Source organism: Carassius carassius, chromosome 46, assembly GCF_963082965.1.
Source record: "Carassius carassius chromosome 46, fCarCar2.1, whole genome shotgun sequence".
NCBI classification, from domain to species: Eukaryota; Metazoa; Chordata; class Actinopteri; order Cypriniformes; family Cyprinidae; genus Carassius; species Carassius carassius.
The window spans coordinates 13,499,835-13,517,017 of record NC_081800.1 but is presented as its reverse complement, the minus strand read 5'-3'; the positions used below and the strand labels follow the sequence as shown (position 1 = coordinate 13,517,017).

The following is a 17,183-nucleotide window of genomic DNA, read 5'->3' as shown; positions in this document are numbered from 1 at the left end:
CCTGTCAAACACTGGGCACACTACATTTGATATGGACACAATATTGATACAAATCTGCAGGGTTGCTTTCAAAGTTTGCAAGTTACAGATTCATTTCCACTACATCCGATTGAAGCTTGAATCCTTTTGTTTTAAGATCTAGGTCCTTACTTTGATGGCAAATGCATATGATGTTTTTAGGAACTCTTTGTGTTAACTAGCATTTAATAATCTTAACAGATTAATACATACTATCACAAATGTAGTGCCCTTTAATAATGTTATTTAATACAGTGATTAAAGCTAAGAGTTTATTGTGTAATTGTTTAGTGTTACCCAAAACTTAAGATTACATTTTATACACTTTATTAGTAAAACTTTGTATGAAAATACCTGTATTTAGGTAATGGCATTACCTAAACACCTATTTTGGGATATTTTGTTAGTAAATATGACATTCAAAATTGACTGAAGCAATCAAACAGGCATCATGAAAATAGGTTTATTAAGAAAATACATGCTTTGTGTAGCGTGCACACTAATGTCTTTCTCAGTTTAAATGACATGAGCCCTATGTTAAGATTTTGTGAAAGTTGCATCCTAATATTGAATAGCAGCAGGACACAATGTACAATGCTCTCACAATAATGTACAGGCACAACAACAGGATCTTGATCCTTTTGCCACAGCTTAAAACAGAAGCTCCTCTCTGCAGAGCCAGTGGGTGGAGCTTGAGGTCAGCTCCTCCTCTCTGGACAAAATGGGTGGAGCTTGACAGTCTAGCCACACCCTACTCCTAAACAGAACTAAGACGAGCTCCACCCATTAGGTCCACAGATGTGGAGCTAGATGTCATTTGGCTCTGCAATAAGCACCACTATGTTCAAAGTGATACAATAGTTCTCCGCTGTCAGTTGGTCATTCAGTCACTGAGGACTTTGTACAAAACTTTTTTTTTTAATCTAAAAAAACCCCCTCCCATTTCACCCCATTTCATAATTAAACAACAATCCCGTACGGCTGATAATGCTACCATGTCCGTTTCTTTTTTTCAATGGAACCTAATACCAAGAAACCAAACTTTTTCCATGATAAATTATTCAACAACCACATTGCTTACATTAGTACTTTAAAGCATATACTACACATAAGTAAGGTCTAAATAAGTATTTTGACATTTTAATAGCTGTGGTTTCTTCCAGTGGAAAAAAAATATAGTGAATATGCAAAATAAAATCATACTAAATAATCTAAAAAATATATATATAATAATAATAATAATTCTGAGCAACGACACAGATGATGAACTGTGTGTGTCACTGAAAAGATTCTAAACAACCAGCAAGCTTTTATAGCATTTGTCTTTACAAAGTGAATTAAACTCACATATGTACACTACCATTCAAAAGCATGGTAAGATAGTTCTAATACTTTTTTTCTTTTTTTTAAGTCTCTTAAGGCCAATTTACACTGCACTGACAGATGCAGACCAATGCAGACAAGCCAGCCGTGTAATGTATGGTGGTAGGTGGTAACACACTGACCGGACAAAACCAGAAAAAAACATGGCTGCAAGATATCTATCAGGTGGCATTTACACCAAATCGCTCTAAAATATAAAGACACTTGACTTCAAATACTTACGCATATCCAAAGGATATAGTGCATTTCAGTTGTAAACGACTGTAAATTGTACCATCTGAACGTCATTGTCATACCATTATAGGGTAAATACATATAAAAAATACATATGGCATCTTATAGATGTGACAATGCTACTGACCATAGCATCCAATGAAGTGTAATGTTTGTGGATGATATCACTCTGTGAGTCACAAAGGCAATGCAACTGAATTCAACCCAGGAGATAAGTATGAGCCTGAGCAATAATCCAGCTCTTCACATTCGCTTTAAAAAACAACTGATGTTTAAGCAAAATAAGTAACTGAAGACAAAACATGACATAGACTGTCACAGTGCCACATAAACAATTTGTCTGCTTTTTACCCATCTACAGTTCAATTATTTTTAAGCCTTGACTGCTCCAGTGACTTTTCAGATTGGCAAGCCTTGTAATGGCATTTCGCAGGTCACTGTAACTCCCTCAGGCCTCATCGCTTGTGGCACTGAGACTCTCTTCCTGCTCTAACCTGCTGTTGGGAGCCACTGATGAAGTCACGTTCAGGTAGCCTATCTCAGTGGACTGTGAAACGTGCACAGACGAGGATATCTCCAGGCTCTTCACTCCAGAGTCGCCCACTTTGACTTTGCGAATGGCATCCAATATTCCCCATGAGTCACAGGGCCCAGGCTGGGGACTACAGCAACATGCAATGCAAAATGTCACAATTTGATTACTGAGACTGAAAAATAATCCCATAATGTACTGCAGTCTCATCAGAAAAATAAAATAAAAAATGTCAGACAAGGCGAGATTATACACTACAGTTCAAAAGTTTGGGGTTGGTAAGATGTTTTTAAAAGAAGTCTCAAAAGCTGAATTTTTAGCAGCCATTACTGCAGTCTTCAGTGTCACACGATTCTTCAGAAATCATTCTAATATACGGATTTCTTATTATAATCAATGTCGAAAACAGTTGTGCTGTTTAAAATATTTTTGTGGTAAATGTGACACATTTTTTCAGGATTTTTTAATTAATAGAACGTTTAAAAAAAGCATTTGTTTGAAATAGAAATCTTTTGTAACACTGTAAAATTAAAGTAAACATGTAATGCATCCATGCTGAATAAAATCAAAATAAAAAACTTGTGTATAGTAGTGCATAGTGAATACTTGAATTAAGTAATAGTGTTATAGTGTTCGTAATAGTGAAATTGACATGCATTATAAAACCCCACATTTTGTGTATTATGTTATTTTTGATTGGACTAGATTTTGGAACAAAAATACTGAGTAAATTGGAAGAAAGAAAAATTTATTTTTCTGAATTATACCTTGGAGTTGATGTCCCCAGCTGGCCATCAGGATAAGATCCAGAAGAAAACATTTTTTTGACCTCCTAAGACAGAAAAACACACAAAATTGTAATATCAGTGCAATCCAGATCACTCAAAACATTTATTTAAATACTAATAACAAGAACAACTGCTAAATAAATCTGTACCTCAACAGTACACAGCGACTGAAGGTTTCTCAATGACCGATCTAAAATTCCTATCTGATTGGCCAGTGTAAGAGTTTTTTCTTGCAGCTGTTTATTTTCCATCTCCAGGAACTTAACTCTATGAGATTACAGGACAAAGAGATAGTTAGCATGCCTCTGTGATATCCTGACTGATGCAGAAGAGGCCATGAGATCTTTACCTCTGCTGGATGGTAGTGGCGGTTCTCAGTCCATTGTTTCCCATCTCCTCCGCTTCACTTGTTCGCTGCAGAAGTTCTCGTCTCTCCAGGAGGAGCTGGTCGTTTTCTTCTGTCACAGTCCTAATCCAGTCCTTCTCCTGCTCATAGTGTAAAACACTCAAGATGAAGTGCAAGTTACACATGTAGTTTCAAAGGTCAGATAAGAAAACACTCACTTTCTTTGAGAGACTTGTCGCAAGAGCCAGATCATTCTCTAACTGCTGGATCCTCTGTTCATGTTGGGTGAATGTCTTCATGAAGATCTGTTTAGCTCTGCGCAACTTGGTTTTATGCTGAGACTGTTTCTCGTTGGACCTCCTGCAAAACATGAGTTTCATCATTTCATATGAACAAACTACATTTAATATTTTTACTTTTAATTAGGGCTGCAAGATGTGTCATTTAAGCATCGATATCGCTATGTACGAATCCACGATATTCACATCGCAGGATGTGCGATGTAGGCTGTCGTAGTTGATCTGTTATTCATTAACCGTATGGGCCAGCTGCTCCCCGGCCCTTGACGAATGTGATTTGCAGATTAATTGCACAGCTTAACCTTCATAGAGTGAAAGTTTATCATTTGCATGTATTCTTAAGTCCTGTCAGTTTAACAGGGCGCATATAAGAACGAACAGAGAGAGAGAGAGAGCGCCAGAGTGAAGAAAGCGAGAGAGCGCGTGCGAGAGAGCCCCGGCCGCACGTGCGCTCACCTTTACCGTCTTCAAACAACACGAGCGCTTCATTGTTGAAATCAAAAGTTGTACAGTATTTGTTAACATAGTTAATGCAAAGTGAAGTAACATTACCAAACAATGAACAGCTGTGTTTTTATAAACTAAGATAAACAAAGATTAATAAATATAGTAACAAAATTATTGCTCGTGGTAAGTTCATGTTAGTTAATATGTTAACAATTCAAACCATATCCTAAAGTTAAAACAAATAATTTACTCTAATTTAAATAATACTCTGTTTAAATCATTTAAAATGGCAATGTAAATGTGCTCACCCCATTTTTGTTTGTAAGAAAAAATAAGATTAGATTTCATATCGCAATATATCGCAGTAAAATAATATATTGCAATGTCATTTTTTCCCAATATCGTGCAGCCCTACTTTTAATCTAGCGAAATCTTTCAACTCTGACTTCCCAAAATCTCCAAACTGGCTCTGACTTAATTTAAGTAGCATCGACTCCTCCAGACTGCAAATCAGGGCAAAAATCTAAATAAAAGTCATGAAGTGTATTCCAGCCTTTAGACTACAATGTCCACTAGCGATGATTATTTCAACCGGTTAACTGTTAACCGACCGTTAAGAATTTTGACAGATTAATACGATCAGTTAAACAGTTAAAAAAAATAATTTATTGATTTATTTTCAAAAATCTATCAAAATATTTAAAAAGGTTTGCTGCATAGTTAAAATATGCTATGCGTATAAAAAAAACTGCCGCATTTTATTATTTTATTCAAAAATAAGCCTAAAGCTGACATGAAATGTTCAGAAACATTATAATAAACTGTAAACATAGCCAAGCTATTTTAGTTCCCCTCACTCAACAACAAATCCTTTCAATTAACAGTAATTAGAATAAAATAAGAATTACAAATAGGCCTTTCAGAAGTTAGGCTATAGCAATATAAACGAAAAGCCAAAACAAATTCATTTAGGCTAAAACGAAACTGAAACCAACTCTGGGTCTCCCATTCGACACAAAAAATTTTTTACGTATTCGCGATGTATTTGAATACCAAATTATTATTTATTATGTACCATACTTCACTTGTGTTCCAATATCCACATTAAACAAAATGTTTTGTATAACATCATGGTGGTACGGTGATAACACTTCATGGCACAGATTTGACTACATATTTAAACTGAGGAATGTGTGTTTTTTTTTTCATTATATTTGACTGACTGCATTTTTTATAAAGAAAAAGGCTGCATTGTCAATGTAGCAAAGCTTAACCGTGTGGCGTATGCGGCGCCAGCACGATCACTTGAATTTTTTCCTTCTAACAGTTGAATCAACTACTCCTTTTAGTCATAAAGATAATCAGAATTGTAAACGATTTGCCTTTATTTGCGTACATTCACAATAAAAACAATTCTTTGTGCATAAAATAAGCCTAAAAAAAAATAGGATGCTGCTTTCTGCCATCTTTTTTCCTTTAGTGCAGCACAAAAATGAACCGCAACTGTTTTTTTTTTTTTTCTTAATTAATACATATATAATACATGTTAATACATATATATATCCTAACTTTATTATGTTTTTCTCCGCTCTCAGAAGCGCTGCAGGTGGGTGATATGACCATGTGAATCCTCATGTTCTGTTGTTTGCTGCTTTTTGGCATGTAAAATGAATCCCCGGTAAACTAATATTAGTATCTTTTAACGGGTCACTAACACTTATCCTTTCTAATGTAAATCAATTCTAGTTGAAAATAAACTTGTCAGTTAACGATTAATAATCGGTTAAAGAGCGTCGGTTGTCGGTTAGGAAAAATAACCGAAATGAACATCCCTAAAGTCCACTCACTAAAGAATGATACCTGATGTTAGTGTCAAGCTGCTGAACGACCAGCTTCAGTTCCTCCTGCAGTCTCTCAGATTCATGCTGGGAAGACAGCAGCTGTTCTTCCAGCCCGTGGCAGCTCTTCTGACTGCTTCTCTGCTGCAGGACACATTGGTAGTTCATGGTCAGGAGCTCAACTGACACATCATTTCAGCAGAATACAGATTCAGTTTGACCCCACAAACCTCTTCTCTAGCGGTGTTAAGTTCAGTCTCCAGCACCTGCAGCCGCATCTCCAGCTCCTGTGGGCGGCGAGACATCTCTGAGATGGTGCGTGTCAGAGTTGCCTCCTTCGCCCGCAATGAGCGCACCTGCTGCTGGAGTTCCTCATCTTTCTGCTGAAGTAGTTTCCTGTCAGAAAACACAAAGTCATCTTAAAGTCCACAGCCAAGTATATTGGCTTGTGATTAGTGTCAAAAATATTTGTTGTCAACCTTTTTCCCATGATTAAAATGAGAAGATGACGATGTGAAACTGACAATATTAAACACAGTGACTATATCACCATGCAATATAATTGATGAAAAAAGACAAGACTAAAACGTGCTTAAAAAAATAAATGCTATATGAAATATTTTCTCAAACAAAAAAAAGAGAAAAAGAATAGACCTCCAAGAGTTTTCATGTTTGGATTTGCCAGAGTTTAAATCCCCCATCACAGCTTTGTTCTTAACAAATAAGATTTTCTTCCGGGTTTTAAATCATCTTCACAATCTGGCAACCATGAGCACACATTCTATATACACTGAAGAAAAAGTCCAGGTGACCTGAAAAAATTTTGTAAACATGCATGTCGGAGTTTAGTGATATTCTGCTCAAACTGAAGTGTAATACAAAACATCAATATCATTTTTGGGATTTCAAATTGATTTAATCTATTGGAATTAATATATAATTTCACTGATTTAGCTTTTAAATTTTGCCAGTTTTGATAATGTAGTGTGTGTTCATTTATATGACAATTTAACAAAACCGGAAACTAAATGAGATAAAAACTGATATAAATATTTAAAATATTACAAGAATTGCAACCACTGTGCAGCATGACTATAATATGACAATTTTTTAATTGACTAAAACTCCTAGACTTTTTCCAGACTTGCAAAACTTGACTAAACCAAAAAACAGCACATGTTGACTAAATATGATAAAAACTAAAAAGAACATTTGACAGGACTAAATTAAAAAACACCTTCCAAAATGAACACTAATTGGCACAGTGACCTTTCTGACCTCTGTAGTTGCTCGTCTTGCAGTCGGGCTCTGAGGGCAGACAGGTTATCAGACATGTCTCTGGTGTCTCTCTCCAGTTTGCTGGTCTCTCCCGCTCTGGCTTCCTCTAGACGCAGCAGGTGCAGTGCGTTCTTCAGTTGTTGCTGCAGTTCTACAACCTGCAAAGATGTTAAATTAACATGTTCTTCATAACTGCTTTACTACTGAAGAATATCAATCTGCTCTAAACACACACCTTCTTGTCAGCAGCAATCACACGTGCTCTCTCTGAATTAAGCTCCTCCATCAAGCTGCTGTTAGTCTGTCGGTTCTGAGTGCTTCTGGCCACCTCCAGCTCCAGATCTCTGACCCTCTTCTGGAGTCTCTCCAGCTCTACCACCTGTCCTGCTCCGCTACCCTCCAGCTGGGCTACTTTGGCCTGGGCCTTCTTCAGCTCCGCACACAGCTACAAGGAGCAGAAACATAAGGTTTCCAAGCATTAAAATCAACAGGAAAAACATTCTTACATTTTAAGTGTAACTTAAGGGTCCAAATACATTCTGGCACCCGGCACAAGGTTTTTTTTTTTTTACTTTGATCTTCTCCTGTTCTAGGAGTGCATTGTGTCTCCTAAGGTCTAGATTTTTCTCCCTCTCATAGCGCAGCTCTCGCTCAGCAGAAGTGAAGAGATGCTGGGTTCTCTGCAGGTCCTGTCTCAGATGTTTATTCTCCTCTTCCTTTTGTTGGAGAAGTGAGTCTTGAGCCTGTGGACAATCACATAATGGTCACATTATACATGACAAACAAGAACATAAAAAAAAAAAATACAATTATAAAAGGGCTAGCTATAGCAGGGCTAACCTTAGTCCTGGCCTGTGCTTCACTGATCTGGGCCTGCAGGGCCAGCTGTCTCTCCTCCTCCAGGGTGGAGTTCACACTGGCCAGCTAGAGGAGCAGCACATAACATCAAACAGCTTACACATGATTCCAGCAAACACCTCATATACACAACCTGTCACAACCACAACATGGTGGGGACTTCCATGTAAGAGGAACCGCTGTGTATGTAGATAGAAATTGCTCAATATAAGGTAATACAAATATTACGGTTCATTATCAAAGGTCTTTATACACCTCTGAAAACATAGTTATGTATATTATATTGCGTTTCTGTAAATAGATTGTTGTAAATATTACACATCGCACCTTTAAGTTGGTACATGAATTTACATTGGGTTAAAAAAAAACATTGAAAACAAATTGAGAAAAAAGAAAGAAAGAAAAAAAGAATGACTTTGCCTCCTCATTTCAGAAAATGTATTAGACAAGAATGAGAACCAGAACAAAAAGAATTTAAAATGGTCTAAAGAAACTAAATACATTTATAATGTCTCAAAATATTTTTATTTTCAATAAATGCTGTTCTTTTGAACTCTCTATTTTGAAATGCATCACAGTTTCCACAAAAATATTAAGCAACACAACTGATTTCAACACTGATTAAAAGAAATGTTTAAAGATCACCAAATCAGCATTTCAAAATGATTTCTGAAGAAACATGTGACACTGAAGACTGGAGTAATGATGCTGAAAATCAAGCTTTGCCATCACAATCAGAATCACATTTAAATAATAAATAAATATTTGTACTATATTTTTGATCAAATTATTGTAGCCATGGTGATCTTAAGAGACTCAGTAATGCACAAAGTATTCAAGAACATGTTCATTTAGCTATAATGTTATTTCACCAGTCAAGATCTTTAAAATATTAGGCTACACAATTGAAGAAACACCTTATAAAGGAATCCTACCTGACAAAGCCCATTGTGGTTGGCTGTATGCTCCTGTGATGCTCTGGGTATCTGCTCTCTAGCATACTGCAGCTGCTGTTTCACATGCAGGAGCTCCAGACTGAGTCTTTCTCTCTCACCGTCAGTCTGAAGCCTCTCGTGGGCTTTCTCACTGAGCTCCTTCTGTAGCTCCATCACTAGCCCGCGCTTCTCCATCAGCTCACCCCTAACACATAGACACAGAACACCTTACGACATGCTTTCTACATAGACCAGGGGCTTTTATTGAAGATGGGATAATGTCAGCTATATTGGACAAAAAATACTGTCATAGAGATGAAAAAGGTGGAAAATAATGATGCATCTTGTGACAGAGTGTCTTACCTTAATGCGTTGTGCTCCTTCTCCAGTCGAGTCAATTCTGTTCTCAGCTTGTCAACCATAGAATTAAGCTCTGCCACCTGTCCCCTGCTGTCTTTCAGGTCCTCTTCGAACCGGCTGTTCTCTGTCTGAAGTGTCAGGTTGTCTTGGAGTCGTGTCTGAGCACGCTCCAACTGGGCCACCTGCAGAGTACAAACAGTATTTGCAAGCTACAGTAATATAATTGAATGGCCTTCATTTTTATTACCTTTTCTTCCAAAATTCCTTTTTCTCCTCTAATCTGCGTGAGGTTCTTGTTAACTGTCTTCCCTTGTCGACATTCTACATCTAGTCTCTGGACCTCCACACGTAATTTCTTCAGCTCCTCATGGTCTCTTTGCATGACCTGTCCACAAAATAACCATGTGGCATTTATGGTTTCAGATCACCTTATTATAATTCTATTAAAACAAATTCATAGTGCAATATGAATAACGTTCCAGAGCTTTTAAATGTCGATTTTATGATGAGTCATGTGTGACAATGATATTACCTCTTTTTCCGTTTTGAGAGCAGCCTTGGCTACAGACAGATCCACCTCCAGCTGTTTCCTCCAACCTTTTTCTTCAGTAAGTCGACCCTCGAGGAACGCAAGTCTTTCTTGAACGCTCTCGCTAAGCTTTGGATTAAAAGATCATGAAAATATAATTTCTCCTACCACACCAACAAAGTGTACAAAGGAGGGGCTTTTTCAATTTGTCTTAACCTTTACCTCAGACTCAGTCCAATGAACCTGATCTTCCTTTTTCTTCTCAGGTTTCTTACTATTTCTCTTACTCAGTTCCTCCTCAATGCTTTTAATCTAGAACCAAAATCAGAGTCACTCTCAACAATCAGGTGGTTACTTATTCAGTTCAGCCCCACGTCGATGGCTGAAAAACACACCTTTCTCTGCAACCCCTCTATCTCACACTCATGACATTCCCGGTCCTCTTTCGCTGCGTTCTGTGCCTCTCCCAGCAGCACCTCCAGCTCCTCATTGCGCTCCACTAGCTCCTCGTGTTCCCGCTGCTGCTTCTGCAACCTCCTCCCCAGCTCTCGCAGATGGCTGTCCTTATCCTCAGACTCTCTCCGACACCTGCCGACACACAACTGCCATATCAGCATATTTAAAGCAATGGCATGTACAACTCTAAGTTTGATAAAAGAAGACAAACTTCACCTTTTGTGGAGTATCTCATCCTCAGCATCCAATGATGGATCAGGATTGACGTTATTCCCAAATCCCTGACAAAAAAAAATAAAACAAAACATCTGTAAGTGCTCTCAGATGAAACTATACAAAAATACTTTTGTATATAATATACTATAAGCATATGCAAATATATAATTCTTTAGAAGATTGTAATATTGTGTAACACATATTTACCTGTGTAGAATTGGTTTTATTGTGCTCTAATGTCACTTTGATCCCTTGATCTGAGTGCAGCTTTGATTGTTCAACCTGTGGCACACCCATCATGACAAATTATAGAATTTCTCTGTTTGCAAATAAGACTGCTCTGCTATCTGACAGGTAGTGGCAGTAAAAAAAGAAATACAAATTATTCTTGCCAGTTTAAGAAGAGTCCTCCTCTCGGTGTCCAAAGAGCGAACTCTATCCCTTAGCACACAAATCTCATTATCCAGTTTTTCATTGCGTTCTTTGGCCTTCTGCAGCTCCACCATATCTGTCCAATATTTGCATTACAACCAAAACACATAATTTGAAATGTTATGTTTTTTCTGGTTTGTTCCGTCTTTATTTACAGCTTTTTGTCTACACTGTAGTTTTTTTAAGTGTTTTATGAATTAAATCGAATATAGACAAAAAGCATGACCAATTGTGAGAATTTTTTAAAGAGGTGCATGATAATCTTGCTTGTAACAGACACAATCTCACCACAATGTTTAAGCTTGTCCACTTCCTGTTTCAACTGCTCCACTTCCTCCCCAGTTTTCTGCAGGTCAGGTACTGAAATTCAAATTTTGTTTTGAGTTTACATGCGCTAAGGCAAAATTGCAAACAAATATTTAAAACTAGATTTTTACATTTTTTTTAAGATGACATAAGTGATGCTTGGTCATGTAAAAGGAGAAAATAGCTAGTCTAGTTGCATATAAAAACATAATAATTACTAGAGATGCACAACATAATGGAAACATATTGGTTGCTTTTTAATTTATTGGCATCAGTTAATATTCAATATTTAACTTTTCATACTCATCACTCATTTTCACATCCAGATTATATTACCATTACTGTCATCTAACACTCATTTAAAAGTTAATCTTTAAAAAGAATGAACACTGTTAAATGCAATCTTAAACCAATCTCAAAATGAATATCAATTTTTCTTTCAGCACAATATCATGTTTTGATACCTAAATTCACATGTTGCAATTACAAAGTACTGATTTTAATTTTTAGGATTTTTTTTTTTAACTACTGTTCAAATATTTAAGGTCAGTTTTGAAAGAAGTCCGTAATTTCATATAGCAAGGACACATTAAATTGATAAAAAATGACAGTAAAGAGGTGTTATGTTACACAAGATTTATATTCAAATTAAAAGATTTTACATTTTCTATTCAAAGAATCCTAAAATGTAGAAAATGTAGTGTCTATTAATAACACTGCCTTTAACATTAATAATAATAATAAAAGTTGATTACCAAATCAGTATGTTAGAATGATTTCTGAAGGATCGTGTGATTTTTTTAAGCTTAATGCTGAATTTACTTACCACACACTTTTTGGACCTTATGAGCAAGGTCTAATTCATCCGTCAGGTGGCGAATCTCTTTATGAGCCATAGCAAGACGACTTGATGCCTCTTCCAGATCCCTCTCCATCCTCTGGCACACTGTGCATTCTCTAATGAACTCTTCACTGTGGGCCTACAGAGGACAGAGCTTTCAGTGAGAAGTAAACCCTGTTTTATTCGTTGGATAAGCAAGAAGCGTGTTAGCATCCAAGCGTTTTTAACATGCATGAGCCACAGAACACAGGTGAAGCTGAATGTGGATCATGTTCCAGTGTGAACAGAGTTTAATCTGCACCTGCTCCTTTTTAACCATCAGAGACATGGTTAGTAACCACCCTGAATGAAGGGTCCATAGTGCTGTTAATGTTGAGTTAATGTGATCATGCTAAGCTCAGAATGTGAGAGGATATTGTTATTCTCTGCATTGTGTTCAACCAAGGCATGCATTATTTCATGAGGTGACCACAGAGCTGCCCTAATCTGCTTTAAGTGGATCATCCTCTCAAGGATAATACAGAAAGGTTCCACCTCTCTTGATTTACATTTATGCCATGCCTTTTTTATGAGTCCAATCGAAACGTACAGGAAGGTTCTGTGCTCTTAGTGTAGCTTTGCGCACACCAAAGAACTTCCTCCAAAGACTCTGAACTGATGACTCCTGTCCATTTAGGGAGGGACAAAGAATCAGGAGAAATGATGATGCATTGAGATGGACAATGAAAAACTTGTAGATATTTGTGATTGGGAAAAATTTGTAGATAAATGGGATTTTACTTCAGCAAGCTGCATTCGAAGTTGCTTGAGATCTTCTCACCTCAGTCATGTTTTCCTTTTGCTGCCCGAGTTCTTCTTCCAATGTGTGACGCATATGATCCAGCTCTTCCTGATTTCCATAAGAGAGGAGATATTAAAATGACCATAACACTAATGAGCAACAACTGAGGTATTACTAGAGAACGCTCTTTTTTAACTACAAACACATATATTTAATATTCAATATTAGCATGTTAATATGTACATTGTATGCATTTGGCAGATGCTTTAATCCAAAGTGCATTCAAAGTATAGATAATCAGTATGGGGATGTTGCTATAGGCACAGCATTTCACAGTATTTTAAACAAAATTTAGGTATTTTAAAAGTCTACCTGTTGACCTACAACTTTATGAAAACTATTACTGAAATGAGGTTGTATTTCTCATAGTACCTGTAGATGCACCTCTCTGAGGTTGCCGGTGAGGGTCTGGGTGTCCAGTTTTCTTTCCGCAGCCTCCAGTCTCTCCAGCAGAGTGACTCTCTCCACCAGCAGATAGGCCACCTGCTCACTGGCACTGCTCTGGCTGATCTCTGCTAGACCCTCCTGCTCCAGCATCTCCACCACCTCCTTACACTGGGAGTCTGATGCATAAAACATCAATAAAGATCACTCACAAGACTATAAGGACATTGTGCAGAATGCAAGAGCTTTGTGCTGAACTGAATACTAGTGTACTACTTACAGTGCAGTATGCACTAAATACCACAACCTATTTTTAAATAAATAAATAAAAATCTTTAAATATACAATGAAAAAAACAACAACTAACTGAAATAAAGTAAGTTCAAAAGCCTGTTCCAGACAAATATGATAACTATAATGATAACTATAATAACCATTCTAATTCTAGAGAGAATAGGGAAGTGCACACCACAAATATAATGATGATGACACAAAGGAACAATGATTTTTTTTTCAGCTGATGAACAACAAAAACATTCACATTAGAATCCACAGACATTACTGTAGCATGTTAAATATTAATGTAAGTAGGTAATATGCTGTAATTATTGTGATAGTTATCTTTATAGTTATTGTTCTTGGTGTGAACAGGATTGTTAAAGTTGAAGTACTAAAAAAAACTAAAACTGAAATAAAAATAAATAAATAGAAATATTCAAAAACTAAATGACAAAATATAAATGTGAAACAAAAATGACAAAAGAACTTAAAATTATTTTAAAAAACTAAAGTTAAAATAATAAACTATTTCAAACTATTAATACTAGTATTCTAATCTTTTTGTATTCTATCCATTTTCTTTTCATTTATTATACAATTATAAAAAAAGACCTCTAACACTAGCTTGCTCTATTCTTTTACTATTCTATCCATTTTCTTTTTATTTATTGTATTATTTAAAAGCCATTGCAACGTGTTCTGCGTTTAAGCTAACTAAGACTTGTTATAGCACTTATATATCATTGCTCTTTTGTTGTTTTTGATTGCTTACATTGTCCTCATTTGAAAATCGCTTTGGATAATGTAAATGTAAATGTCGTATACTATAATAGTATGTTAATAATATTAAAGTAACCCTGGTAAAAACACTTTAAGTCTTGGTTGTCGTTGTCAGATAAAGAAAATAGTGACTGATATTATTTCCAGGTCCAGCCAAGCACATTGCAATGTTGGATACAATATTCTACACAGCATGCTCTATAATATAGTGTACATTTGACAAATGTAGAGTCCTATGCATACAGAATATTTACATACTGTGCACACAGCGGAATGCGGTATGCATACTTATATTTAGTACACAAGTATGCACAATGTGGAAACAGTATGAGTAGCATGCAACAAAACTACTTACTGACAAACTATATATTTTTTATTTTTAGAAGTATGTTAACTCACCCTGTTGGTGTTTCATTAGAGCGAGCTCAGCACGGAGCTGTTCGCTGTCACGTTCGTACTCCGCTGTAAGAGATTCCCGCTCCTCCAGCATCTTACGAATATGCTCCACGTAATTTTCCACCTTGAAAAAACCCATCAAACAAACACAAAACACAGCAGAAGCATCAGAAGCAGTGTGTTTTAGTCAGGAAACAGTGTCGTCATGTTATAGTGCCTGTAAATGATGGGAGACCATCGTTTGATGTTCTTTAAGGGGGACGCCCGGCCTGCCATCTGCTGGCTCACCTCTCTCATCTCACTGGCCTGCTGTGTGCGTAAAGTCTGCAGGTCTTCAGAGGCTGTGCTCAGGCTGCCCTCGCTGCGCTGGAGCAAACGCCACAGGTGCAGCTCACGCTCCTCTGATGGAGACTCAGAGGACACACCGTCCCTCTGCAAGCGGAGGGTGAGCTCATCCAGCTCCTTCTCCTTAGGACAAAACAAAACAATGAGTCTTCTTTTTTTTTGATGAGACCTGGGTTACCCGACACCGCTTTTTAACCCTCTGTCACCCTGTAAATGGCACATCTACTGTAATTGCTTGGTGTTAAGTATAAATCAAAAGGTGCCTCATTAAGCAGTGTTTCTTAAATAGGGGGTCAGGACCACTAGGAGACCTTTAAACTTTTAAAGGTGCTGCAAAATGTTTTAGAATGATTCCAAATAATTTACATTTCATTAACATTTCCATTCTGGATATAAATCAGCGGTTCTCAACCACTGCAAACTTTCAAGGGGACCACAAGATGCTTAAGATGATTTAAAATAAGACAAAACAAGATTTTAAATCAGATAAAACAATTGTGAAATGAAATCTGACAATGTATTTTTAATTTCAATAATTTTCCTCAACAACTATAATTTTTCTTAAGAACCAGGGTTCCCACAGCTCAGGTAGTAAACCTGGATATTTAAGTACATTTTTAATGTGAGATTTCTAGACTGGGAAAAGATATACAAATGATCAAATTCATAAAGTCATGCGTTTTTAGTAACATTTGCTGATAAATTGCCATTTAAAAATAATTTTAAAAACCTTATTCCATAAGGAAAATATAAATAATAAAAATATAATTCGATATATTATTGCTATACTGTTTTGTTATTAGAGCAGAGCCTACATGGGTGGCCTTTGAATATTGTTGTGGACAAATGTGGCGCTTAGACTCAAAATGTTGAAACTTTCTGTAAGGTCCTTTAAGCAGAGATAGAATAATAAATACTGTGTGTGTAGGACCTTGGGAATTACTGTCATGAAGTTATTTCATTAGATGTATTAATAGAGTACAGATTATTACACCTGTTGAAATGAGAAACACCAGCCCGATTTGGAAACAAGTCTATTTTTTTGTCTGACAAAATAATTTCAATCACAAACAAATTACAAGATGTTCACTAACTTTTCCATCCCATGTCATACCTATAAATATAAACATGACAACCCCTTACCTCTCTTTTTTCCATGGCCGAGTACAGCTCACCTGGAGTCCGTGCATCCCTTGCAAAATAGCCGAGAGTTTTTATGGGGAAAAAGTTTAAATTGTGGTTTCCAGCATTTGCCCATGGCAGTCTCTGATCTAATCATCACATTATTATAAAACAAGAAAAATATTAAACATAACTCAACGTGTAAAAGTCTGTATGCCTTTAAATTGAACACTGCAACTGTAACAAATGACTAACAACACATGATCTTCTGCACTTCTGCATTATCATCCGTCATCAAATGTTTCTCTCACATATTCATAATTTATCTCCAGTCACGAGTGTATCTGACAAGATACGGGCTTTACTAGATTTTCCTGCAATATAAAAAGTTTTCTAACCTTAGCACAATCCAGTGCGCTAACTTTGGCTAGGGCGGACTAGCCAAAAAATAGCCAAAGTTATGCATGAGCTTCTTTTCATGTCCTCCAGACGCCTGTTAAAAATAAAACCGATTACTATTGACGTATTGTCGTCCTTTAAAATCGATTCGAACCATTTAATGATGACTGTATGTTTGTCGTATCTCCTGAGGCCTAACGAGTGTTTTGTTTCAGCTGCGCGCAGTAGCTTGGACCGGGCGCCTAGGCAACGGGTTAAACCATCAAGGGGTAAGAGGGGGTGGCGAGGAGTTGAGGTTTCCCATCAGCCCAGCAGATGGCGCTGTTTGCTCTATAATTCAATAAGCCACCAAAGAGTAAAGTGTATACAACACTGAATGCCTGAGCTGTTCAATTCATATTTTTGTTTTATAAAAATAAAGTAAAAGAAAAATAAAGTGTTTATATATTTTATATTATTCATCTATCTATCTCTATCTATTCTCAGGTCTGCAATAACCTATATTTCTTTAATGCAGTATCAGGGTGAATTGAAATGAGTG

At 36.6% G+C, this 17,183-nt stretch overlaps 1 protein-coding gene and 1 long non-coding RNA gene across 5 annotated transcripts; both read right to left on the bottom strand.

Moving 5' to 3' along the window:
• Positions 1-467: 467 nt before the first annotated feature.
• Positions 468-1,224, bottom strand: LOC132128841 (uncharacterized). The gene is made up of 2 exons (XR_009428393.1): positions 952-1,224; positions 468-617 (listed from the first exon to the last, which is right to left on the bottom strand). It is a non-coding gene; the product is annotated as an uncharacterized LOC132128841 (long non-coding RNA).
• A 467-nt stretch (positions 1,225-1,691) lies between these two features.
• On the bottom strand, positions 1,692-16,879 carry LOC132129182 (coiled-coil domain-containing protein 30-like). Of its 4 annotated transcripts, XM_059540676.1 has the most exons (29): positions 16,642-16,879; positions 16,265-16,313; positions 15,065-15,244; positions 14,780-14,900; positions 13,310-13,500; positions 12,917-12,985; positions 12,686-12,760; positions 12,082-12,235; positions 11,238-11,309; positions 10,910-11,025; positions 10,725-10,799; positions 10,518-10,582; positions 10,241-10,433; positions 10,068-10,157; positions 9,849-9,974; positions 9,564-9,701; positions 9,320-9,498; positions 8,957-9,161; positions 8,004-8,087; positions 7,736-7,906; positions 7,399-7,608; positions 7,164-7,321; positions 6,116-6,281; positions 5,908-6,029; positions 3,520-3,661; positions 3,305-3,441; positions 3,105-3,222; positions 2,935-2,999; positions 1,692-2,297 (listed from the first exon to the last, which is right to left on the bottom strand). In XM_059540676.1, exons 2-29 carry the CDS (start codon positions 16,277-16,279, stop codon positions 2,084-2,086), a joined length of 3,651 nt encoding a protein of 1,216 aa, XP_059396659.1. In that variant the 5' UTR covers positions 16,280-16,313; positions 16,642-16,879; the 3' UTR covers positions 1,692-2,083. The 4 variants fall into 4 exon arrangements, with proteins under 4 accessions (XP_059396659.1, XP_059396661.1, XP_059396660.1 ...); XM_059540678.1 differs by lacking the exon at positions 3,105-3,222; XM_059540677.1 differs by lacking the exon at positions 12,686-12,760.
• Between the last annotated feature and the right edge of the window lie 304 nt (positions 16,880-17,183).

What these genes read in the sequence shown, in the direction of transcription:
- LOC132129182 (XM_059540676.1), bottom strand. An exon ending in GGACAAGCTTAAACATTGTG is followed by an intron (nt 11,026 to 11,237) that starts GTGAGATTGTGT and finishes AATATTGGACAG; the next exon opens with ATATGGTGGAGCTGCAGAAG. An exon ending in GATGAGATACTCCACAAAAG is followed by an intron (nt 10,434 to 10,517) that starts GTGAAGTTTGTC and finishes GTGTGTCGGCAG; the next exon opens with GTGTCGGAGAGAGTCTGAGG.